The sequence below is a fragment of the Colius striatus genome, chromosome 1 (genome assembly GCF_028858725.1).
Source record: "Colius striatus isolate bColStr4 chromosome 1, bColStr4.1.hap1, whole genome shotgun sequence".
Taxonomy (NCBI): domain Eukaryota; kingdom Metazoa; phylum Chordata; class Aves; order Coliiformes; family Coliidae; genus Colius; species Colius striatus.
In genome coordinates this window covers 197188062-197214657 of record NC_084759.1, presented here as the reverse complement: position 1 = coordinate 197214657, position 26596 = coordinate 197188062, and the positions used below count along the sequence as shown (strand labels likewise).

The window sequence follows — 26596 nt, the reverse complement described above, 5'->3', positions numbered from 1 at the left end:
TAGCAATACAAAGCAGCTTTTAACTACAAATTGCCTTTTCCATTTCCATATTGCATGTAGATGCCATTGCATCTCTTTTTTTTCCAGTAAAATTTCAAGGCCTAAATGGCTTATTGAATTCTATTATTTTAGTGAAGTGCAAAGATATCCCTGTGCTTTTATTTTTATTAGAAATTCTGGATTTTTTTAAAGAAGCTTCAAGCAGCAGTCACATATTCATAGAAACATAAACTCATAGAATGATAGGGATTAGAAGGGACCTTTAGAGATCATCAAGTCCAACTCCCCTGCATAATCAGGTCCACCTAGATCAGGTCACACAGAAATGCGGCCAGGTGCATTTTGAAAACCCCCAGAGAAGGAGACTGCACATCCTCCCTGGGAAGCCTGTGCCAGGGCTCCCTCATTCTCACAGTGAAATATTTTTTCCTTATATTATGTGGAACTTTTTGTGTTCCAGCTTCATCCCACTAGCCCTTGTCCTGTTGCTAGATACCATCAAAAAAAGGGATACCCCAACCTCCTGACACCCACCATTTATATACTTAGAAATATTAAAAACATCCCACCTCAGTCTCCTCTTCTCTAGACTAAACAGCCCCAGATCCTGCAGCCTTGTCTCATAAGGAAGATGCTCCAGTCCCCTGATCATCTTGATGGCCTGGAGCTGGACTCTCTCCTGAAGTTCTCTGTCCCTCTTGAGCTGGGGAGCCCAAAACTTGACAGAGGGCTCCAGATGAGGCCTCACCAGGGCAGAGTAGAAAGGGAGCAGAACCTCCCTTGACCTGCTGGCCACACTGTTCTTGATGGATCCCAGGATGCCATCGATATTCTTGCCCTTCTGGTGAATCAGCCAGTCCTCCCAGGAGCCGATCCCTGTGGAACTCCACTGTCCACAGGCCTCCAGCTCCATTCTGTGCCATTGATCACCACCCTCTGGGCTCTGTCATTCAGCCAGCTCTTGATCCACCTCACTGTCGACTCACCCAAGCCACATTACTTGAGCTTTCTGATGAGGATGTTATGGGAGACAGTGTCAAAAGCCTTGCTGAAGTCAAGGTAGATGATATCCACTGCTCTCTCCTCATCTAGCCAGCCAGTTATGCTCTCACAGAAGGCTATCAGATTGGTCAAACAGGATTTTCCCTTGGTGAAGTCATGTTGACTACCCTTGATAAATATCTTTTCCTTCATATGTTCAGTGATGACATTCAGGATGAGTTGTTCCATCACTTTTCCAGGGATGGAGGTGAGGCTGACCGGCCAGTAGTTTCCTGGGTCATCCTTCCTGCCCTTTTTGAAGACTGGAGTGCCATCGGCCTTTCTCCAGTCCTCAGGCACCTCACCTGTCCTCCATGATTGTTCAAAAATGATGGAGAGCAGCTTAGTCACCATGTGTCTCTTATAGTCTTATTGAAGACTTTATTAAAAACAAATATCAAATTATTTCCCCCTTTACTAAACTGACAATAGTACAAAATATCACTGACTGATTCTTCTATTAGAAGAGGCAGAATAACTAGATGTCTTTTTAGTCTAGCTTTCAAACCAATGCTTACAAGCTACACTTTAAACTATCTAGCTATCTTGGTATAGAGCTATGTCTAAACTTATGGTCCTTACTGAGGTCCTGATGAGAAGACTTATTAGCTCAGACATAACAATATGCTTATAAATGTGGTTTTTAGATTTCAGATGGCTTATATCAGGTAGGATGAGAACATGGGCAGAGAGGCCTGAATCTGTCAGCATACAGCCTTCTACTCTTAACTTAATACATTTGATTCCAACTTCTGATAACACTACTAATAGATGCTTCTGTTGTAAAATATTGTTACTAGATCAGTTACAGGCCCTATATTGTATTTTGACTTATTTGTAGGTATTGATTGAGTTATCCAACGTCTCTCAGCTTGACAACACTCCTCGGTGGTACCCTCTGAAAGAACAGAGTGAAAACATTGATCACGGGAAATCTCATTCTGGACAGAGTAGCCAGCAATCTCCAAAACCATCTGTCATCAAAAGCAGAAGTCATGGAATCTTCCCGGACCCCTCCAAGGGTAGGAATGTCTTGGTGCAATTGATATTAAATGTTTTCCTAGATGATAGATTTAGCTTTCTATATTTATATTTCTTAAATATTCTATGGTTCCGTAGACGTTCTATGGCATTTTATCTCTGAAAATATAACATTAATATAATTAATATTTTATAGAAAAACAATTATGCTATAATAATTCATATGCATTTCCAGTCAAAAATAATGGACTGTAGCATATCTCAGTTGTGTTGGAAATCAGTGGAGCTGATATGGTAGAATAATAGTAGTGTCTAAAAAGTAAAATTGATCTCAGTGTCACTTGCTTCAAGAGTTTATCTCTACTGTTTTTTTAATACTAAGTGGTTGATGGGCAGGTGCTCACTTAAAACACAGTACATGTCATATCAAAGCAAAAGCCATCACAAACAGTAGAGCCATCCCAAACAACAAAAGCCATCCCAAACAGACTCTTATCTAAGAGCAATAAGACTCTGCTTCATCACCTCTCATTTACTCTGTGTAATGTTTTGCTAGGGATTGATGTCTATATAAGATCTATATCTAAATTAGAGGTAGTATAAGAAGCTATTGTAAATTAGGCTATGGTTTTAACCAGGGCATTCATCAGAATAAAACTGGTTGCATTGACTAAGTATTAGGTATCAGTATAAATAACTACATATATATATGTTTGTGTATATATATATATATAAAGAGGTGTCTACATACTAGAAAAGTAGAAAGTGGACAACAAATTAATCTTTAGACACCCATCATTCCACCAGTGTGAACCAGCACAGGAGGCTAATTCACAGCTAATAGAAACCCGAATAGTAATTTGGTTATTCTCTGGTCTGGGGGTAGTGGGGAAGTGGAAAATGGTTTCCTAATCACGATATATCCTGAGACTTTGGACAACATTGCACAGCTTAATCTTTATTGCTTGTTCTGGAATGCAGGCAGAAAGGCCAGTCAAGAGAAAGAAAATTACACTTTGTTTGTTTGGTATTAATAAATACAACAGTTGTGCTTCTTCATTTTCTTGGTAGACATGCAGGTGCCCACCATTGAGAAATCCCACAGCAGTCCAGGGAGCTCCAAATCTTCCTCTGAAGGACATCTACGCTCTCACGGTCCATCTCGCAGCCAAAGCAAAACCAGCGTCACCCAAACTCACCTTGAAGACGCTGGGGCAGCCATCGCTGCTGCCGAAGCAGCTGTCCAACAGCTTCGCCTTCAACCAAGTAAAAGACGCAAATAAATTCCTCAGCATGGCAGCTTAATATTCATCTGTTGCCTTTTTCCCTGCTGTCCTTCCCTTTTCGGCTGTTTTTTTTTCTGTTCTTGGCACACTATGCTCACTCTATTCAATATCTTTCTTTGTGTGCCTGTGTGTGAATACATATAATTATAATATACTCTTGTATTTAGAAGTCTTTTATTTATTTATTTATTTTAATCTATAAAGACTGCAGTGAAACTGGCTGTTTCTCCATCAATCCCTTTACTCATGGTCTATAATGTTCCATAGTTGTGCATGACTCACAGAGAATTCCATTGTGTGGTGGTGTTTTGGTGTCACTAAATAACTACTGATGATATAGTCAAAACCTGCAGAGATGCAGCTGCCAGCTCTTCTAGTTGCACACAGCAAGTGCTGAGAGTACATTGACAAGATATATCTATAAGTAGTAATCAGGAAGGACAGTACTATATACACAAAAGAAGATTTAAAGTTAAAGAAAAAAGTTTTTTAACTACATGGTTGAGATTTCTATTTTTGAAACATGACTGTAAATACCTAATTTATTTTGGATAGGAAATATAAGGCATCCTTCTTAGTATCTCAGATGAAATCATTTTAGTGATGATTAAATGCAAAATCATTTAACACAGCCATTAACAACATCAAATTTCCACAGTATTAATAAGTTAGCAGAGTCAAAGGAAGTTGTGAGCTAAGTCAGTTCAATTTTTCTAGTAATTTTTGTGCCATTGATTGATTAAAGGTCAAGATAGACTTCATCTGAAAACTTTAAGTATATTAACAAATTCAGACTTTTCCATTCAAAATGATTGCTCTCCAGAATATACTTCAGACCAATATCAGATTGCTAGTTGAGCATGTAGCTGATGGCAAACTAAAACTCTCTGACTGTGAAATCATTGTGTTTGTCTTTAGGATCTGTCGATATGCCACAAACTTACCATGGTTTAATGCAAAAGGGAAAATTCTTTCCCTTGGCTTCGCCGTCATTAATAAAGAAACAGCCAGTTTTAATACTCTTTAATGCTGTGCATGGTGTGTCTCTTTGGTGTTTGAAAACACTACTTGCTTAAATACAGAAAAAAAACACTTCTGTTTGCATGAATAACATTTAAGCTGGTTCCATCTGAGGATACATACTCTGGGTTTCCATTTCACCCACACTGCCACAGCAGCACATAAAAGCGGTCAGTCTAATCATGCCAGGAAGCAGCACAGACACAGCATAGCAGGAGTCCTCCCTATTCAAAGAACTCAGTCTGACAATCTGCCTCCACCAGCCAATGACAACAAAGACCAAAGCCAACTAGCCCTCAGGAAAGTGATGTCTGATGGACCAGTCAAGCCTGAAGGAGGTGAGCAGAAAGACATGGTTAAGAAACCAACCACATCCCAAATCCTTCTTGCCATGTCTACAAATTCATTGCACTATTTAATTATTTATTTTACCACTCCATTGTGCTGTAACTGTTAACAAGAATCAAGAACTCTGCTTGATTTTTCCACATCAGCGCATAAACCCATGATGATAAACTGTGCTAAGGAACATTACAAAACAAGTAATGTGTGCACTTCCATTCCACTGGAGGACTTAGGCTTCTGTTGAAAAATGGTATATCTTTGCTCATGTTGTTGCCTAATAAAAAGCATGCATCCAAGCTTGTCTATTTAAGCATGACTGAACATTTCTTGTACTGTGACAAAAACCTAATTGCACATTTTTGTTTCGGGACTTCTAATTGGAACATTTTCTTTTTCCTCTCCCAATATGGTTGTCACATCAAAAGTCTTTAGCACAGATAATTTTCCAAGCCGACAGTGGAAAGGAAGGGAGTTTTGGTCCATATATAGCTCAATCTCTTGATAACTATCCTATCAGCCTCTTAAAAATTTATTTTCTACTTGTAGACACCTGTACATCAAACCTAAGTACCACATACCATCAGTTTGTCCCCTTGTCACAAATAAAAAGCTAGAATCTCAATTGGTTCAAATTGGAACTGTTCCTTTGACTTCTGGAGCATTTTTCTTATTTCCATGGAATTGTAGGGATTATGCCAATAAACTTACAGACTGGTCTCCAAGATCTTCTGTTGTGCTGTAATCTCTTCCCAAGTTCTCATGATTCTGTGAAGGTTTTTCTGTCAACTCCATCGCACACTATGGATGATACAGTCTGGTTGAGAAACTTTTTGGTGAGAAAGAGGGAGTGACACTTCAAACAATATACCCGAAAGTCAATGAGTCATTAAGAGAAATAGTGTGATATTGAAACAACTAATTAACAAGGGCAAATTTAACAAATCATTTTAAACATTGTATTTAGAAATAACAAGTTTTTTATGAAAGCTTTATGAACTCTTGCATAAAAACACCTGTCTACACATAGATGTGTATTACCAGCTCACGTATTGTCTTACTCTACAGCTCAACTCCAGACACCAAGCTCAGGCAGAGGCCAGAGGGTATCATGGTACTAGTTCAGACATCATGATTGAAAGGCCTATACTATTCTCAGGATGTATACCATAGAATTCAAAGTAACTATAGTTTTCTGAATGTATAAGTTAAATGAGAGGAGACTATGACCTTGAACAGAAAAAAGCACTGAAGATACTCACAACATCTTTCAATTCATGGAATTCTTTATGGGGGGAAGAGGAGATGAAGGAAAGAGAGGTTTTGTCACTAATTTAAAAATTCAAAAAGTTGTCACTCTTGTGAATAGTTAACAGCAGGAAATTATCAGTTTGCAAATATGTTCCTTGTGGTACCTGCACCCATTACAGCTTCCTTTATTAGCACTTGTAAAAGTACCCATTATGAACTGTTTTTATGGACTGGAATAGTCATTTTGACAAGTTAATAATTTTTTTGTTACTAAATGTCAAAGCCCTTTATTAAAGAAGCCCATACAGATAATCCAAATCTTTTTCTTTTAACCACAGCTATTTCTCTGTGAGTTTGTCAGAGAATATCTTTAAAATAAAGCCTTTTTTTAGCTTTTAGATTAATTTATTTTTTTTTAGCCCAAGTTCACAAGGTGTTAGTAATCTAGCAAACTTTTCATAAGAATAATGAGAAAAATTTTGCTCTCTGAGTGATCAGACTTTCCCTACACAAGAGAAAGAGGTTTCCTCCTTAAACAGAATCTCTCAGTAGGTTTATTTGTCAGCTTGAATTGAACTGAAAAAAACAGTGGAGATGATATGTTTATTATATTTTGTGAATGCAAAGGACTTCCATGTGTTCAAGTTTATTGGACTTAACTAATTCTGGGTTTATTTTAAACAGTAAAAAAAAGGTATTTTGATTAGTCCTTTTTAAAATTAAGGTGAAGCTACAACAACAGAAAAACCCCAGTCTTTATTCAGCAGCTTTGTAAAATCCAGTATTCAAATACTGTATTTAATTAAAAATAAACCCTGAAGTATAATTTCCTTGTTGCTTGTGAGAGATAAGAGTGTGATCTGCAAAGAAACTAATTGCATAATGCACATTCCTGTCACATCCCTCAGAGAGGAACCAGTAACTTTTCAGAACCAACCCTTTGAAGGCAGGTTACAAGGGATCCAAGCCAGAGGGAGAAAGAGAAGAGTCTGAGTTAATTTGATTTCATTTTTGTGTAAAAGCTGAATCATTGCCAATTACACACTGACAAAATTAACCACATTCCTTTCAGTCTGAATCGGTATTTTAGTTTATCCACCAAATCATACAATGGTCATAGAATCATAGAATGGTAGGGGTTAGAAGGGACTTTTAGAGATCATCTAGTCCAACCCTCCTGCAGAAGCAGGGTCACCTAGATCAGGTCGCATAGGAACATGTCCAGCTGTGGTGAAGGAGGGACAGGCGGGTCTTGAAGACCTCCAAGGAAGGAGACCCCACAACCCCTCTGGGCAGCGTGTTCCACTGCTCCGTCATCCTCACAGAGAAAAAAGACTCTGTTTTAGAAATTACTCTGTTTTAGAAATAATGTAAATCAGTAAATGTAAATCCTTTTAAATCAGTACTTTATCTCACAGAAGGATGTTTCCATTATATGGAGTTTTCTTGGTAGTTTACTTGTTTAAAATATAATAAATTCTTTTAGACTTCTTTAGATAGTTTAATACTTACAGATGTTCTCATGATAATTAGTATTTCTCTGGATATGTGCACGTAAAATGGCAGGTGTATCTACAATATGATTATTTATTTTGTATTTTGTTCAGAGCACAAAAAAAAAGTAGTGTTCACCAATTAATATTTATTCATATAAAAAGTAATTTTTTTAAAGTACACTGTTTTATAGGGAGCTGTGGTCTCTACATGGGTATTTAACATACCTGCTTATTGGGTAAAATTAAATAGACTTGTCCTGTTTGCAGAGGAGAGGGTACTAGTTTTGCCCCCAAATGAACACAGAATCATTTAGGTTAGAAAAGACCTCTAAGAGCAAGTCCAGCCGTTAACCCAGCACTACCACATCAGCCACTAAACCCTGTCCTTAATTTCCTACAATAACTTGGGATTTTTCCTTCACAGTTTAAACAATTTACTGCCTGAAGATGGTTTATGGCTAGTTTCACTAGTCCCTTAATTTCTAAGTTAAATGGGCCTTCATTTTGCTACAAATAATGCAATTGCACAAATCATTATCAAAATAAGAACAATTTGTCCTCACTCTTTGCAGACCACAATAATCTAAGGCTGTCTTTTGAATCTTGTCTCTGTCTAATAGCAGGCACATTTTGCTATGGCTACTCCTGCTATTTACTCTTCCACCATTTTAAGCTGACATGTAATTTTGGGAAATTGCTCAGATTCTTCATTCAATAACTCTCATTTCAAAAGTCTATCAGAAGGTAGCCTAACCCTACAGAGCACATGGAGGAAAAATTGTTTCATCAAAATTGCTTTGCTGGGTAAAGAAATGCCATCACCACAGTTTAAGATGAGTGCTGTTCTGCCGTTACTCACTTCAAATGATAAATTGCTCTGCAAAGAGTTACATTGAAAGTACAGAAAATATCACTGCTCAGTGAGCGGTCAGAGTAATGTCTAATATATAAATGTGACTGAAATAGGTGAAACTGTATTCTAAACTACAGTTCAGTATGAGGAAGGGCGAGAAAAGGGAATTGTGAGGACTGACCTGAGGCATATTCCTTTGATCAGTAGTTAATGTACCGTGTGTATCGGTTCTGTCGTAAGTTCAGATAAGATGCACCCAGCAGGCCCAATTGAAGGGTTATACTAGGCAGAGTCCTTTTTTTTTTGTGTAACTTGCTTTTGATGCTACCAAATCCTTCACAAAAACAGGTGAACAGGCACCTTGGGGGCAGTTGAAGGCTGCTGGACTTGAAACAAAAGGTGACTGAGAGTGAAGAGTAGACAAGCTTCTGCCAGGAGACACAGTGTGTGACATGCCCAGTCTATTGGTCAGTAGAGAGCTATCCAAAGCAGATTGACAGTTTCTTATGCTCCCATGAGCTTGCATCTCTGAGAAAGATCAGCATGATGTTGTCAATCTTTTTTCTTACCCGTGGTTTCTCACAAGACTGCTAGTTATAAAGAACAATGTTTTTTCAAGCAATCATTGGTAAAGTTTCAAAACTTAGTTCTGAATGCGTACTTCAAAGTATTTTTCCCTCCTCTTGTTTGGTTTACAAATGGAACTGACTTTCCCAGTGTGTTTTTGACAGTTGTAGTTCAACTTCTAGACTGATATCTGAAAGGAGGAATATCCACAATTCAATCCCCAGGAGAAAGTTTTGTTTGAGTCTGTTGTTCATTTATCCACTAGAACCACAGAACAGCAGAGTCCCATTTTTCTATTTTATTGGGATTTTAGTCCATTCACTGCAGAGGAATGGCTGGAGTGACTGGCAGGACTGGATTGTTTCCATTTTGCTGCTGACCGATTTCATACTTCATGGCTATAGATCTTGTTTAATTATCCATCTCCCTTACCTTAGATTTTTTTAAAAAAACATCTTATCTTTGGTAAAAACACACTTTTCTGAAAGACAAAGTGAAACCATGCCACATCAACCCCCAGCAGTGCTACAGGCTTGGGAAAGTGACTGGAAAGCTGTCAGGCAGAGAGGCACCTGGGAGGGTTGATTGACAGTGGCTGAACATGAGCCATGAACTTGGCCCAGGTGGCCAAGAAGGCCAATGGCATCCTGGCCTGGATCAGGAACAGTGTTGTCAGCAGGAGCAGGGAGGTGATCATTCCCCTTTACTTGGCTTTGGTGAGGCTGCACCTCAAATACTGTGTCCAGTTTTGGGCCCTGCTCTACAAGGACGTTGAGGTGCTGGAGAGGATCCAGAAATGGGCTAGCAAGCTAGTAAAGGATTTGGAGCACATCTCATATGAGGAATGGCTGAGGGATTTGGAGTGGTTTAGCCTGGAGAAAAGTGAGGTGGGGGTCAATCTGTTCTTCTTAGTAACAAGCAATAGAACAAGAGGAAATGGCCTCAAGTTGCACCAGGGGAGGTTCAGGCTGGATATGAGGAGGAATTTCTTTACTGAAGGGGTTGTCAGGCATTGGAATGGGCTGCCTAGGGAAGTGCTGGAGTTATCATCCCTGGAGGTGTTTAAGAGACAGGTGGATGTTGCACTTAGGGAAATGGTCTAGTAGTTGATAGGGCTGGGACAAAGGTTGGACTCGATAATCTTAAAGATCTCTTCCAGCTGAAACAATTCTATGATTCTCTGATTCATAAGGCTTCCATCCTTTCCTTTCTTATTGATTTTAATGCAATATTTTCTTTAGACCAAGGCATGACTTATGTGTTTTTCTCGGTTATAAATATTGATTGTCAAACTGTTCTAATAAGGCAAAGTATAAAAAAAGCATATTTTTGACATAGATGCATTTAACAGATATCATACTAAGAATAATATTTTTTTTACTAAAAGGATCTAAAAGGTGAGATTAATTTTAGCCTCAATTTTCTTGAATTGGCCGTTCTTTTCCAAGAAGTGATAAGGGAATAAGTGTCCTCATTATTCTTCTGTAAACAATACAGATTATAAAAAGTATCTGTCTAACTATTATCTTTCTTCTGTTGGGAAACCCTGATCCTACACCAGGGAAAACATAATGTTCCACTTTCTTAGAATCTGAATGAATTACTGTAAGCAATTGAGAACTCTTCCAATGTATTCATCTATTATTCACTAGAAAGCTTGAACTGCAACTTTTTGCTCATGCCAGCCTGTACAATAGACAGTAAAACAGTAGAACTCCGAGCCAACATTAACACCACATTATTAGCTACTAAATATGACATGTCTACAGATAACACACCTTCAGAGTAGAGAAAATTTCATCTAATTAGAGAAACTAATAGCTAAACCAGGATTAGCAGATGAACATGAAATCAAGCTACAACAATAGCTTTATATAATAGGAAACTATGCACTATTTCTGAGGAAGTGACTCAGAGTTTTAAAATTTCATATCCTATTTCTATGCTTCTTAGTCTCATAGCTGGCCACCCCAGATATCACTGATGTTATAGTCCCTAAAAAGTATCAAGCACTTGATAAATCATATAGAAATTTCATGTAGAAGTTGCTGGAGGGAGGAAGGGGTGTTTCCTCTCCCTGAGAAAGGAGACAAATAATGATGCGTGTTAATAATCTTTATCTAAGCTTAGTCTCTTCTGTCTTCTGAGTTCTGAGGTCTTGTCTTTAAAAATGGGACATTATCAACAACATATGTAATTGACAGCAAGACCTTCTCTATGAGAAAAGTTTTCTGTGTGTCTCTAAAAGTTGAGAAGGGTGAGGTAGGGGTGGTGAATATCTGAGAACCAGGAAATAATTTGAAAAGCCCAAAGGACAAGGAAGCAATATAACATGGCTTTTCCTTAGTCTCGGTATTTAATACTGAAATTATGACAATTGCCTCTGCCCAAGTTCCTATCCAAATAAATATTATAGATTTAGTAAAGCAAGACTATAACCTCGGGAGGACTGACTCCATGCACTAGTACAGGGTGGGGACTGACTTGCTGGAGAGCAGCTTTCTGGAGAAGGACCTGGGAGTTCTGGCTGATAGCAAACTACTCTGCTCTGGTGAGGCCTCATCTGGAGTCTTGTGTCCAGTTCTGTGTTCCTCAGCTCAAGAGGGACAGGGAACTCGTGGAGAGAGTCCAGTTCCAGGCCATCAAGATGACCAGAGGACTGGAGCATCTTCCTTATGAGGAAAGGCTGCGGGATCTGGAGCTGTTTAGTTTAGAGAAGAGGAGACTGAGGGAGGATCTTATTAATATTTACAAAATCCAAATGGTGGGTGTCAGGAGGTTGGGGCATCCCTTTTTTTCTGTTGTGAAAGAACAAGGGGTAATGGGATGAAGCTGGAATACCAAAAGTTCCCTTTAAACATAAGGAAAATCTGTTTTCAGGTGACAGAGCACTGGCACAGGCTACCCAGGGAGTTTCTGAAGTCTCCTTCTCTGGAGGTTTTCCAAACCCACCTGGACGTGTTCCTGTGTGACCTGATCTAGGTGAACCTGCTTTGGCAAGGGAATTGGACTAGATGATTCTGTGTGATTCTGTGATAACTTGTAGTATCAGATACCTCTGTGATAGCAGAAGACAATATCCAGTCTTTGAACCAGAGTGAGTCTATACAAAACTGTTCCATTCCCTACAGACCAAGGAACATCCTGCCCAAACTTTGATGTCAAAACCTGGGAACTTAGACATTTTCTAATATAGGCAGCTGCAGGCAGAAGCTCTAACTCAGAAGCAAACCTACCCTAAATCTCACTGTAGTTCCTTGTCCTTTATGTGGATAGGAACCTAATTAACCAAGCAAGGTGGTAATTTTTCTGAGACTTATAAGGCTTCACAGACCTTACATAGACTGGAGGAGTACTCCAGTGATCTCAGACTTTCTTGTTAAAAGTTTCAAAGACATTGTTTGCATTTGTTCAAAGAAAAAGAGCAAGACGGAAAATGAATGTACAAACTAATCCCTCTCATGAGGGCAGGGAACAAGTTCTAACTTTTAACTTAAGAGTACAAATCTAACCATTGTTATTTTAACTCTCGGGCAAAAATTGCTTGACAGCAAGCATCAACACATCTTCAGAACTTGGAAGTTTCCTATATAGCCAGCAGCAGGAGCTTAGAGGTCTACATTTATCTGTGAAAATATATATATATATATATAGAAAATGTGGTTGTCTTGAGTTGTGGAGGAGTTCTCTGTATCCATGTTCTTAATTTGTCACCAAACCAGCTGTAAATCTATTTGTGGATTTCATATCTTGTTGTAAACTGATTCTGTAGTTTATTGCTTCAACAGAGCAGACAGGGAAAAAAAACCCCAAAAATGCTGAAGTTTAGAATTTTCAAAACCCAGTCATGCATCTAAACTTGGATCCATTATAACCATTCACTAGGAGATCTTATGGGGAAAAAAATCAATATAAAAAAAGATGTAAATTAATGAAAACAGTAGAGAACCTAAAAATACAACATACTGAATGTATCATCATGATACAGCTGTTTCAAAAGAAACAACTACGTTTTGGTTATAAATAGATGTAGAAAAACTTCTAAACTATTTATAAAGGCTTATTCAAGCTTTTCTCACTTGAACTCAATTATAGCTTCTTACTGGTTTTATAAATCAACCAGTAAAGATATAAAAATTACTTCAGGTGCTGAGTTTTACACAAAAGTTAATGAAAATTACTCCAGATATGTACCATCCTTTCAGCCACGTATGTTATGGTGAAGTATGCTGCAATAAGAGATTCATGCCAAAAGGAAAGAATAAAAATGCTTTTTTTGTGTGCTAGGACAATGTTGATTTGGCTTCCATGGCTTTTGCAGATGTGTGACTTTCCCAGCTGTCCTCACCTACGAGGCAGTTGTGCCATGGCAAAAAAAAATCCTAAAGCAGCCTAAAAAAATCCTCAGAATCTCAAATGACAAACATCAGAAGTTGTACAGGTCAAGCAAACACTATGTGAACTGATTTTATGGATTACTTTGGGATAGGGATGTGATAGCCCCAGTTCGGGTTGTTGAAGACAGGGCAGCTGGCACTACTGCATTATAAAGGAGACTTTGGCCTCTTTTCACTGAAATCTCACTCTTGCCTGGCATTTCCCAACAGCAGTTTGCTGACATGTCACCATAGTCATAGGGATTCACTCAGTGACAGAGCCACCACTGCTAACAGCACCTGAGCAGGGCACATTGCTGTACTCTGTGTCTGCTGGAATAAACATCGGTGGCTTTCCCTCCAGATGAGAGTATCTGTAATGACACTATTTTATATTTTATTAGTTTGTATTAAAATCCGTGAAGATAGCCTGTGATCAATGTATAAGATCATTAAATAGCTCAAAAGAATATTTTTGCCTGAAAATAACTTAGACCAACAGATTCTTTCTGTTGCTGTAGGCAGCAATGAAACAGTTGAGGCTAATTGAATTTTTAAAAAGAGGAAAAAAAGGAAAAAAGAAAAAAAAGAAAAAAAGAAGAGTTATCTGATAACTCAGTTTAGCACTGAAGAATCACTTCTTACATTGCAGAGTAATGATTCTGTCTTTAACTCACGGTTTGCCCCAAGGATTGATGATGTGTGCATTGCTTCATTCTTCTCTTCTATCTTCAGTTATTAATCTGTTTTTCCATTATATTTGAGGAGACACACATGGATTCCTGGTCCCACATCAGGCAGCATGCAACAGTCTTCACCAAAAATATTATTGATTCAATTAGATTGAAAATCTGTATTAATATTTCCAGACAACTGTATTATTCAATATGAGAATAGCTACTCTACTGCTCCTTTATTAATTATTGTATGTGCTGTCAGTGTCCTTTTCTGTTTATATTTCTCAACTTGCTAAAGGCTGACTACCAGCCTTGTTCATGTAGTACAATAATATCCAAAACATAAAGAATCCAAAGTAGAACAAAACATATACTGGTGTACATTTTATACACCAAATGGTGTTAAACAAGATTTGGAAATCTCCTATCAATGTACATGATGCACAGTAAGAGAGATCCAGATAGGGAGGAACAGTTGAGAAATATAATGCAGTAGCTGCATTACGTCTGAAGAGCAGTGGAGGTCTTCATACAGTCTCTGTGATGTACAGATGGTGTGCTTGTTTTCCTTTATATTTCCTTTCTTCTTCCTTTCTTTCTCAAAATCACCAAATGCAAAGAATGTTTCACGAGCACTATGAGGAAGGCCCGCTGGGACTTTCATTTTTACAAGCTTGCCATATGAAATGTTTCAGATTATATAACTGATTTTCTGTAGCTTTAATCAGAAAAACTGTGTTAATCAACCTAACCCATTCTTTTTTTCCTTCAGGCTGTTGATTTAATCTATTAACATGACTGGAGAAAAAACACGGTGGTATATTATTTGGTTTAGTATACCTTATTTCATGTGAAAATAAACATCATCTGCAAAAGACTATAACATACTACTGGAATGTAAAGTAAAAAAAAGTGAAAGTGTTTGCAGCATGTGATTTTGATAAATTATATTTTTTCTTAATGCGGATAGTGCTGACATTTACAAGGTTTTTGGTAACCCACTGTTCCCGCCCTGTACAGCAAGGTCTACTAATCACCGACCTGCAGAAAGTTCTGTCTCCACTGGCTCGTCAGCCAGTAGTTTTGGCAGTGGATACAGCATGGATAGCGAAGGCAGCAGCAGTACCACAGGAGAGAATAACCTGTTTCCCATCCCAAGAATGTAAGGCTTTTCCTTTAATGTACTGTATCCTCCATGCACTATATATAGCCCTTTCACTTGCCAGTCATCTTCTTACGTGGCCTGCTCTGCAGACTTGAGTTATGCAGTAGAGTAACAGCTAACTGGGGAGAATTTCTCCAAGCTCATACTTTATTCTTCTTTGTTGAACTTTAAATTGTCAGTAACCAACAAAACCTCTGCCTCAACGTCATGAATTTACTGCTGTCACACAGGAAAGGTGCTAGTCACAGCCCTGAATTAAAATGTGTATAGGTGAGGTTAGGTTATGTTTTAAAAATTCCACCTGCGGAGGCATGAGAATGCTCCGTTTAAGTTTTCAGATTGACCTCCTTCTAGAAAGAGGCATTACGAATTGAACTGAAATTCAGATTCTGGATATAACCCAACTTTTCCCAAGCTGTTAAGATTTTTAGTAGAATTGCTCAAGTCTTTTTTGGATCAAGGTTTTTGGGACAAGGGTCCTGTAGGAATTATCAGGCTGATATCAGTGCAGTGATCCTACAAAATTATGTAATTTTCAAACATTTTACCCAGATAATAATTCCACAGAGAATAGTTTTGCCAGTGCTCTTTCCCCTCAACTTTGGCAGTATGCACCTCCATTTAGTAATTTCATTTATATTCCTTTATAGATGAAAGTAATTCCTCCTTGTCAACTTAATGTTTCTGGCCTGAAATTGTTATAAATTAAATGTTCTCAAAATACAAGTGGATGGTCATTGCTCATTTAGTGTCTGCAGTAGTTTTCCCATATTTTTTTCTGGTACACAGGTTTTGCTTTTCCTTTGAATTTCTGAGTTATTAGTCAGAAGGGTTTGATATAATCTTCCTAAAAAAGCTGGAATGAAAAAAAAACTATGTAGAACTGTGACATTTCTCAGGAGTTGTCATTTTCTAAAATAAAACACAATGCTGTTTAACTAGAGCTTAGTAGTAGCTAAAAGGAAAACAGACACAAATCTAATTTTTATATCTCATCTTCAGAACCTAGGAGAACAATTTGACCTCAGGTTATGGAATGTTAGTTGTTTATTCTTCATTGGATTTATCACCGATGTTCTAGATTAAAATGAGTTGTACTTCCCGGTGTCAAAAAGATGGTCTTGATCTACATTTGAAAATCTCAAAAGAAAATTCTTTTGCCATCATTCCTAACGGGAAAAGCAAAGATGCATAAATCTGAGCAGAAACACAAGATGGAGCTCTCAACAGAAGCTCTTAGTTCACATATGTTGTCTAGCAGTTTGACAGTATCTACAGTAACTTGTTATTTGGCTGACAGATTCACCAGTCTCTTTAAGCCTGAAATCGGTTCCACTTCTACTGGAATGCAGGAAGCAGTCTCCATGTTTTCAGCTTTTCTCTTATAGTAGTTAATTCCCATGAAATTTACCTAATTAAATAATATATATCCAGCCCTCTTTTTTTTTTTTTCTCTTAAAGGCTAGTTTATCTGGTGTTAATTATGGCATTTTATCAGTAAATTGTTTATATGCTGATAATAGAGAGAAAGCTTGAAAATTACATAGAACAGTCATATAGACAAGAAATGTTTTGGTTTTTTGTATTAGTCTCAAGAGCTTTACATAGCAATGTCATGAAAATGAATGACAAAATTACTGTTTACCATCAGAGACCTTCAGGATTATTCCTGGGGAGAATGTTTTAAAACAGATAATTGTTTCCATTTTTAATTCTGAATAAAAATTCTTAGAGATATGAATACAGTTATGATTGAAATTCCAGTCAATATTTGCATTCACACGGGCTTGATAATGACTTCAGAGCCTCTGCCCCCTTATATTATTTCAGCAGATCCATAAGACCACAGCTCACAATTTTGATATGAAGCATTAGGCAGGCTAAATAATTTTAAGTGTGTTGACATATAAAAACATTTTTGTTTAAAAGCTCCCTATTTAGATTAAGTTTCTGATCTATCAGTAGAAAATATGTTGTATAGTCTGAATTTTAAACTCTTTAGTCCAAATGCTTTCAACCACAGGAACATTTAGTCGTGACTCATGAATCAAATAGTGATATCATAGGAACTGTTTGATAAAGTAACTAATTAGAATATTTGATAATATTAAATATTGTTATCATGACCACGGTATACAGTTATATGCAGATGAATAAATCTTAGAAAGTCTATTTGGGAAAAATGTTGTTGTACTATCCCAAAAGTTATCATCTTGGATAAAGGTCAGATTCTTTAAGCATTTTTTATTGCATAGCTATCTATATCAGTAGAATGTCTATAAAATTATGTTGATTTTGAATGCAAAGGTGAAAAGGAACCAAACAATGTGTAAGGAATCTAATCTTAGGGACAAATAATTCTGGTATCATTTTTTTATATATATTTTGTGAAGCATGAAGGAAGAAGAAAAGTATAACTTTGAAGTTATTCAAAGAATAAATTGACTTTAAAGACACTTAAAACTTGACATTTTATACTATCCATTTATTTCATTGTGAACCTGGAGAGCTTCTATTGCTGCTATGAAACACAAAGCTGTCTCATTGGTAGCAAAGAACTGCACTGACGTTTTTAACCCATTCATCTGAACATGATATGTTATATTCTCTGTCATGGTATTTCAGACTTAAGGGAGAAAGACAAAGAGAAACATAAACATCTCATGATATCAGGCATATTTTTGAGAGTGATTGTAATCATGCCTTAGAGCTCGCAACACGTAGGTTTAAAAATAGCTTATATTTTACCTAACTTTAATTGCCTAAAAATAGACATCTAGATTGTAATCCATATTCCTTCTATATCCAGTGTAGAAAGACAGGGATCTCCACAATGTAATTTATTCCACTTACCTTACTTCAAGGTTAATGTGAGTCTCAGAAAAGAAGCAGTTCTTATGCTAAACCTAAACTGTAATGTAAAAGCAATTAATAGAAGATAGTTACCACAAACATGCCTTACCTTTGAAGTGACAATGTTGTGAGTCCTGACAATGTTGTGAGTTACTCACTGTAACAGGGGAAAGTGAGTGTTATGGCTAAACAGACTGTTTGTGGAACCCCAGGCTGATGCAGGGCGGGTAGCAGACAACACCTGATAGCCCCACTTTCTAAGAATGTAAGGCTTAGCAAAATACAATTGCAGTTGCCTCCAAAAGAGAAAAAAATAAAATTCTTAAATGATCTGTCCAAATAGTAATAGGAAAAACCGTTGCTCACTTTATTTTCTTTAAAATTAATAAATAAATAAATACATATATGCATATATGTGTACACACCTGAGATTTCTGTTTGTTCTTAGAAATACCTGTGATGCATCTCTTTTTGTAGATAACCAAGCCTTGTCAGTTTGGGTGTAGTATTTTCTTAGATCTCGTGTCTTCATGTTCTCATTGACAACTACCACCATATTTTTTAACAGAGGGAAGATGAGCCAGAATGGACAAGAACCAGTAAAGCAGTCAGGAGTAGGATTAACCGATGCAGAAGGTAAAAAGAAATACAAACAACACTACAGTGATATCCCATGTTTATAGATGCGATGTTTGCTTCTTTTATTTGTTATGCTATGAAATATTAGCCTGTGCTCTCTTTGTATTGTAGATTAAGATCCTGACTTTCATTGACTCTAAGGGCACTTTACACATAGCACCAATGTAATGAGTCTTCAGTTTAAATTATAATGGTATCTTACCTGTTTATTTAAAGTAATTAAATATTTAGATTGCAATGGATAATGTCTGTCTTTCAACCTTCATTGCTTTTCATAGCATTGGAATAAAAACAAGAAGTATGAAGATGACTCAGTACTCATTAAATTAGGAGAACATATTCAATGGCTGTCAGGCTCTAGTTTCATAACATTTCAGAATATTTTGTTCCTAAAAATATTATTAATTTTAATGTCTACATAAAACATTAAGTTTAAATAATAATGTTAGCTGAACATCAGGCTTTCCTGGTACACTTAAAACTCCAGTGAAACTCTTTTCTGATTGGGAAATCCTGAATGAACTTTTTTCAGTATGAATTGTGGCACTGCCAAAAAAGGAGACATTATAATATTGGAACTGGAAAGAGCCCGACAGAATGGCTTTCAAAGTGTCATGAGCAATGTGATCATCTCTTTCATGTGTAATGATGGACTGCATGAAAATTAAGAGAGTGTTTTGTATTGAAGGATATGTTAGGAAAATTCCATTTCCCTTTGCATATAAGATGTATTATTTCAAGTATATGTTTCTGTTGACCTCAAATATAAAACTTAAATATCACAACAATATCATTTAAATGCATTTCAATGCAGCTGTGAGGTGTTAATTTATCCATTAATTGATATTCATTTATAAATTTAAGTTAACTTCATGTTAAGTTCAGGTTTAAAAAATAAGCATCTCGTGTTTCTGCAATGTCTGTACATGGGGAAATAATTGCTATTGCTATATTTGAGGTAAAAGCAATCTAATGTTCCATGGACTTGAAGGTCTCAAATTAGAATTTGAGGACAGAATTATAAAATTGTAATTTCCCAAGGAAGTATCCTTAACTGTATATATGCATTCTACTAAATCTTTCAGTGTATAGTATTTAACATACAAATATCAAAATTCAGATACTCACCAAACTTCAATTTGTTCAATGGTATTTTTAAGTGTTTGAAAAACAAATTATTTTTTAAAATAATGGGATGAAAATGGGAAATCAGGAATTTTCCATTTTTACTTTGTCATGATGTGTTTTATACAGAATGGTAATTGTAAAGAAATAGCTCTTCATCATTTTGTTCATCATAAATTCCCCCTTAGATGAAGTCTTTGATCATAAACTTCAGAACCTAGAAATATGAAATGTTTTAATATTTATGTCATTATTTTTAGGAGAGTTCAGAGACACACAAAAAACCCACATCTTTGAAACATTCTAAAATATACATATATAGCATTTCGTCACTACAATTGCTTTTCCTGTTAAAGTCAAGTTTCTGCTCATCTTCAAAATGTGCAAATAACTCAAAACTTGCAACTCCCTAATTTTCACTTATGATGCAATTCACCTTTCTTAACTTGAGAACTCTGAGTTAAAACTCCAAGTCTGACAGAATGACTGTTTCTTACTAAGTTTTGTTTCTCCTCATTGAGAGAAGCTGGGGTAGCCAGCCTAATTTCTAGTGTGTGATTTCTGGCTGACTAAGGTGGGACAGATCAATCTTGAATGATAAATGAAACTAAAATCTAAGAAACAATTCAAGAGCATTTCAGTTTTAGCATGTAAGTAGAGTTATCTTGCAGGCAAGTAGGTCAGAATTTAGAGGAACTTAAGATTAACTGAGAATTACTTCAGTGTTATAGAATTCGTGAGGTATTCTTTTCACAGATGAACAAAAGTGAATGAAAATCTTGAAGTCTTAAAAATAAAATTATATTTTTCTGTAGTTCATTTATCTGTGTTGTGAACCAAATGAGCTCTGCAATTAACTATATGCAACCATTTGTTCCTATAGTTTGTATGCTCATTTACAAATAAGGATTTAGTGTTAGACTTAAAACCTTTTAATACTAGTACTGTTTTTACATTTTCAAATATTCTTACTGCATAACTTCTGTGAAAAGTAGCCTGTGGATTACTTTCTTACACTGTGCAGAATAAATTCAATTGCTTAAACGTGCAGATTTACTGCTACTTGAAGTGTTATAGTCATCCAAGTCATTCTCATAGGCCTGGCAAATATGACAGGGGACTTACAGGAACAAGATATTTAATACCAATAACTGGAATCAAGGCAAGGTAGGACTCTTAAATAGCAATGAAAACTGTTTTCTAGATAGATGAATTAAAACTGTAGCAACAGAGTTCAGATTCAGCTCACAGGGTATGAGACCAAAATTTAGGCATGTACATAAATGGAGTCACTAGGGATGAATGTGCTCCTTTTGTAATTGTTTACCCTCTTGAGAAATGTGCTAATGGCTTTTTTGGGAATAGTCTTTGTGTTATTAAGATGTATCAGTTAAATTGTAAGTAAATATTGGAAAACAGTACTATTTGCTGACAACCAAATGGTCAATATAAATAACTGTGAGTATTGCTATGATAATCTTTATTTCTCTGAACACATCATCTTGTCCTATTCTGTATTTTCATACTACTTAATAATATAAATTAATTCAGAGATTTGTTCTCAGACACTGTGTAACAGTTATTTTTATGATATGCATTGTTGCATGCTATATTACACTGGACATTCTGCCAGAGCAGATGAAATACTTCATCTTGACTTCAGTAAATCTTACTATATCTATTGTGATCTTCTTTGAATTATGCAAACCAGTTTCTTTGTTCATTTCAGAAAGTACAATATCTTTTGTTTCTTATGATGTGCCATGGAATATTACAGATATTACAGATAAAATAAACCGATTGCACTCCATGTAAGAATTGAAAGTAACAATTAAAAGCACATGATTAATATCCTGATTCAGTCTTAAATCATGATTAGTCTATCTGCCTTATGAATCGGCTCAGTCAATAGATCCCAGATGGTATTTTCCACCTGCCAAGTATCCAATTAAGCAATATATGGGGAAAATTAATTTCATATATTTCAAAAGCACAAATTTACTAAACAATCCCAAGCTGCCATTATTTCTAGTGCAAGAGAGATACATAGATTAAAATAAAATTTTAATTAAAATAATTTACTATAAGGAAATTTTGGATCCTCTCATGTTGAAGGTGCTATATACATGCAAAATATCAATCCTCCAGGATTGCAGACACATCTTAAACAAAAACTCTTTTAGGAAAGATGAATTTGTCAGTAACCATGGTCTGGCTTCCTTCATTCACTATTCTTTTTGAGTGAATAAGTACTCACAGTGCTTCTGTCATCCTCTGTGCTTGGCCTTGTTGATAGAATTCTCGGTCAGAAAACTGGAAACTTTGTAGAGTAACAGAGTTGCTCCCCACCTACATCTTCCAATAGAATTGAGTGGGTTTTTTCACTTTTTAGAAATGAAATCCCATGCAGTCCGTGTTCTGTACATCAAAAACTTCTCTACACAGTTCTGCTATGGCTGAAAGACTCAATTTCTAACATTTCCAGTAGTCCTTTGCACATCCTACTTTGAGTGGAAGACATGTAAGTATAGACTCCCAGTATAAATGACCAAACCTAGGCAGAAGATTGCAGAATATTGTTGTAAAACATCTGCGGATATATTTCTGTACCTGATCAGAAGAAATAGAATGTACGATTTAAAAATCTGATGGTGCACACATACTTACCTTACTTCTGCAAGATTACATACTAGTGATATGCACTCAGTCTTTACATAAACTGTAATGACCTTTTCCAAGGTTTTACTTTTTTGTATGCTATATATTTTCCTGAGTCACAGATTCAACAAACAAAAACCAACCAACCAAATAGAAAAAAAGCCAACAAACTCTGTGATAACACCATACTTCAACAGGGAAATTTTGCAGTACTGGAATTATTATTTCATTTATTCAGAGAACTCTTTTCTTAAAAAAATCTTTTTTTTTCCTTAATTTTTGAGCTTTGTGTTTCATCAGCCTGGATTATAAACTCAGGAATTCAGTTTCATCAGTTAACTTTATGTTTTATTAATTAAGACAGTCTAATCTTTATTCATGAGATAAATGGTTGAAATATCACACAAACCTTAAGACAGGATAAGAGGGCACTCTTGGAGGATGAACTAGACAGCAACTCTACAGATCAGGACTTGGAGACACTGATCAATGGGAAATCAAACATGAGCTGGCAATGTGCACTTGCAGCCCAGAAAACCAACCATATCCAAGGCTGCATTACAAGAAGTGTGACCAGCAGGAACAGGGAGGGGATTCTCCGCCTCTAATCTGCTCTCCTGAGCAGTGCTTGGGATACTGCATCCAGCAAGAAAGATTTAGACCTGTTGGAGTGAATCTAGAGGGGTTTTTCAGGCTGGAGAAGAGAAAGCTCCAGAGATATCTTATTGTGACCTTTCAGTATATACAGAAGGCCTATAGGAAAGACAGAGACTTCTTAAGCAGGACCTGTAGCTGCAGGAAAAAGGGCAACAATTTTAAACTAGAGTGAGTAGATTTCTATTAGATATAAGGAAGAAACATTTTATGATGAGGGTGGTGAGACACTGGAACAGATTTCCTGGAGAAGTTGCAAATGCCTCATCCCTGGAAGAGTTAAAGTTCAGATTTGACGGGGCTTTGAACAGTCTAGTGAAGGATGTCCCTGCCCATGGCAGAGGAGTGAACTAGGTGATTTTTAATGTTCCCTTTCAAACCAAATCATTCTATGATATGAAAGAGATGACTTCTTGTTCCGCACAAACTGCAAATCATAGAATCATAGAATCACAGAATGGTAGGGGTTGGAAGGGACCTTTAGAGATGATCTAGTCCAACCCCACTGCAGAAGGAGGTTCACCTAGATCCGGTCACATAGGAACATGTCCAGGCAGGTCTTGAAGACCTCCAAGGAAGGAGACTCCACAACCCCTCTGGGCAGCCTGTGCCACTGCTCTGCCACCCTCACAGTGAAATAGTGAAAAAAAAAAAAGTGGAACTTTTTGTATTCCATCTTCATCCCATTACCCCTTGTCCTGTTACTAGCTACAATAGAAAAAAGGGATGCCCCAACCTCCTGACACAATAAATGACCAAGTCAGAGCTAGTCACTTTCACAATAGCAGACAATTTATGTTATTTTGGAATAGTTTCATGTTTCTACACCAAGTCTTGATCCAATTCTTTCCAAGGCTTTTTTAGACTAGTATCTGATAACTACAGGGCATCATTTATTTTGTTTTTGCACACATGTCAAATACTACATTTGCTGTTTTCTGCCTTCCTCATAACTCAAATATCTCAGGATTATTGAACTTTAATCATAACATATACTTAAATGAAAGAGAGCTTGAACAATCTGGCTTGTATCAGTAGAACCTTGTACTGACCAAGTATGAAACTGTTGATTAGATTGCAATGGATATTGAACCATGGATTTAAAGAAAAATCTAGCTAATCTGAAACATTACCAACATTGACTTGAGCAATGGTTGAAATGCCCTTTTTGGTTCTGAGTTCATATCCAGTAGTATATAGCAAAAGAGATCACTGCACACTCTCAGTGTCTTTCCTAAAAAGCAATAAACCTGATGATCTCTGTTTTAAAACCTTCTTTTAAGAGCTGTAATATCTGCTTTTATAGTCTTATTAGCATTCTAACTTTCGTGCAGATGAGGTCAGTTTGTGAAATAAAATATTACTAAGTAAGATGTGATCCTTGCCCAGGAAGAGATCTAAATGACAGAATAAGGTATTGCCAGACTTCTCTGCTATCTCAATAAGCAAAAAGGTTTAAATTAAACTTTGTATTGTTTAAATTGCCTTTACTATAAAATCACAACCTTGCCTTCTGCTATCAGATTCTACCAAAGATTTACTATCTAGTAAACCTTGTTAGGGTGAGATTAATCAATGCAAACAAAACATAAAGAAAATACTAGCAAGAGTGATTTCTCACATAAGTAGCTACTTCAGTACAGAGGAAAAAAAGGGGACAGAAGTGACTAGAAAATAAGTAATGAAAGCACTTACAGCTAGTCTGTCAAATGTTGATCCCCTCATTCTGTACCTTCTTTATTCTAGGGAATGCAAATTTTAATTTTAAAAATTGAAAAGATGAGATGTGCTTCTTGTCACCAGGAACCCTTAAGCAAGAAGGCAGGCTTATGCACTGACTGTAGTCCTTATCCTCTCTCTTTGGTGTTTTTTTTTAAGCAATCTGTAACGTTTTGACACATTCTCCCTTAAGCTATGAAGAGCCATACTACTAATACCAAAATGTCACACTAATTTGAAGAAATGATTCAAGATAAACAATATCAGTATTGTAAACCCAAGAATCATTAATTTCCTTTTTAAGTTGTGGGAAACATTAATTTTTTCTATCCCTGATTGGCCCAGTACCCTAATTTGCTCACCTGGCTCCACAGTAATAATTGGAGCAATTAGTTCTGTCTTCCTGAGGTATTTGCCAATATAATCAAGCTGGGTTTCCTAAAAAAAAAAAAATAAATAAACAGAAAGAATTTAAATAAGAATAAAGACTGCAACCAGAGGTAGAAACTTTGGGGGGGGGGGGGGAAGATAAGATAATCTTCTGTATTCTTCTATCCACATCACAAGCAACATTGTTTTATGTAGTTAGAAATCATCCTGTTCCTGAAGTGTCATTAAAGGTACAGTAAATAATCCAGGGAACCTGACTGTAATTAACTAGTGACAGACCAACAACTTGTGCCACTCTTGTATTAACTGGGGCTAAGTGGTTATTAGACACTAGATCATGTGGGATCTGTAGAAAGTGAACAAATATTAAGACCAACGAGCACAAAGGAAAACAGAAAAACCTGAAAGCACGTGTATTTCATTTTGAAACCAAAAACATCACCCTTTGATGTGATACTTCAATAACCACCTGTAAAGGTAATTTGCCTGCCTCATGTTCTTTGTCACTTTATTGGCATAGCTCTTAAATGCATTTCTACCAACATAAAGCTTCTTGGGACATTCAGGAAGTTTCTTCTGGTAACTTCTTGGAGGTATGATGGGCTCAAAGTGTTGGGGATGGGGAATTGAAATGCCAGTAATTCCATCAAAAACCTGACAAAGCTACTTGGTTTAATTTCTGGAAAGGTGGGAAAAAAAAAAAAAAAAAAAGAAAAGAAGGTTTTGGTAGAATTCTGCATTCTGTGTCTAAAAACATATTATTATAAAGGAAACTCAATGTAATGCCGACTGGCAAATTCATTACAAACACAAGTTAATAATGAAGACTTTCAACACTGGAATGCAAACAAGGGGATCCCCCCATCCCTTCCCCTGCAAGTGGAGTAAAGGTGAAGATGCTGGAATGTATGATTTCTGGACCTGAGCCTTGTCTGGTGTAAGTCTGAAGAAGGGCTGCTTCACCTAGTGAGTAATTTAAAACAATTTTGAAACAGAGTCACTTGTCATGCTCAGTGCTTATTTAGAATCAACAAGTCAGATTGAAGTATTAATATGAGAGAAGGTGAATTGCTAAGTCTTAAACGAATTCACATTTGTGATGAAAATGAAACTAGGAGGCATTGACTAAAACTAGGGTTTTTAAATGTCATCTTCCTGGAAAATTCAGGTGATCACCTCCATTTAGCGAAGTGATTAGGAGCTGCAGTTTTGTGCATACTCCAGGGGAAAAAAAAAAAAAAAGGTAAATAAATCTGGTTTCAGGTTAGTAATGATCTGTGCTCTAATATTCATGAGCTATTATGTAGCAAGATTAGGGTTGAGGGGACTTCAAGAGATTATCCCATTGCTTCAGAACCTAGTATTGTTCCCAAAAGGTTTTTGTTAAGTTGCACCAAAAAAATTCTTAATGTTGATGGAGACTTTACAGCTTCGCCTGTTCTAGTGCTTGATTATCCTTGATACTAAAATGTTTTTACTAACATCTAGCCTAATCTTGCTTGC

General features: G+C 36.5%; 1 protein-coding gene across 1 annotated transcript in view; it reads left to right on the top strand.

Annotated features, from left to right (window-relative positions):
• PCLO (piccolo presynaptic cytomatrix protein) overlaps positions 1–26596 on the top strand; it is a 355223-nt gene that overhangs the window by 295631 nt on the left and 32996 nt on the right. The window contains exons 20-24 of the mRNA XM_061989223.1: positions 1883–2063; positions 3094–3288; positions 4484–4666; positions 14911–15052; positions 18477–18544. Coding sequence (XP_061845207.1) covers positions 1883–2063; positions 3094–3288; positions 4484–4666; positions 14911–15052; positions 18477–18544 — 769 coding nt within the window. The remainder of the gene's footprint in view (positions 1–1882; positions 2064–3093; positions 3289–4483; positions 4667–14910; positions 15053–18476; positions 18545–26596) is intronic.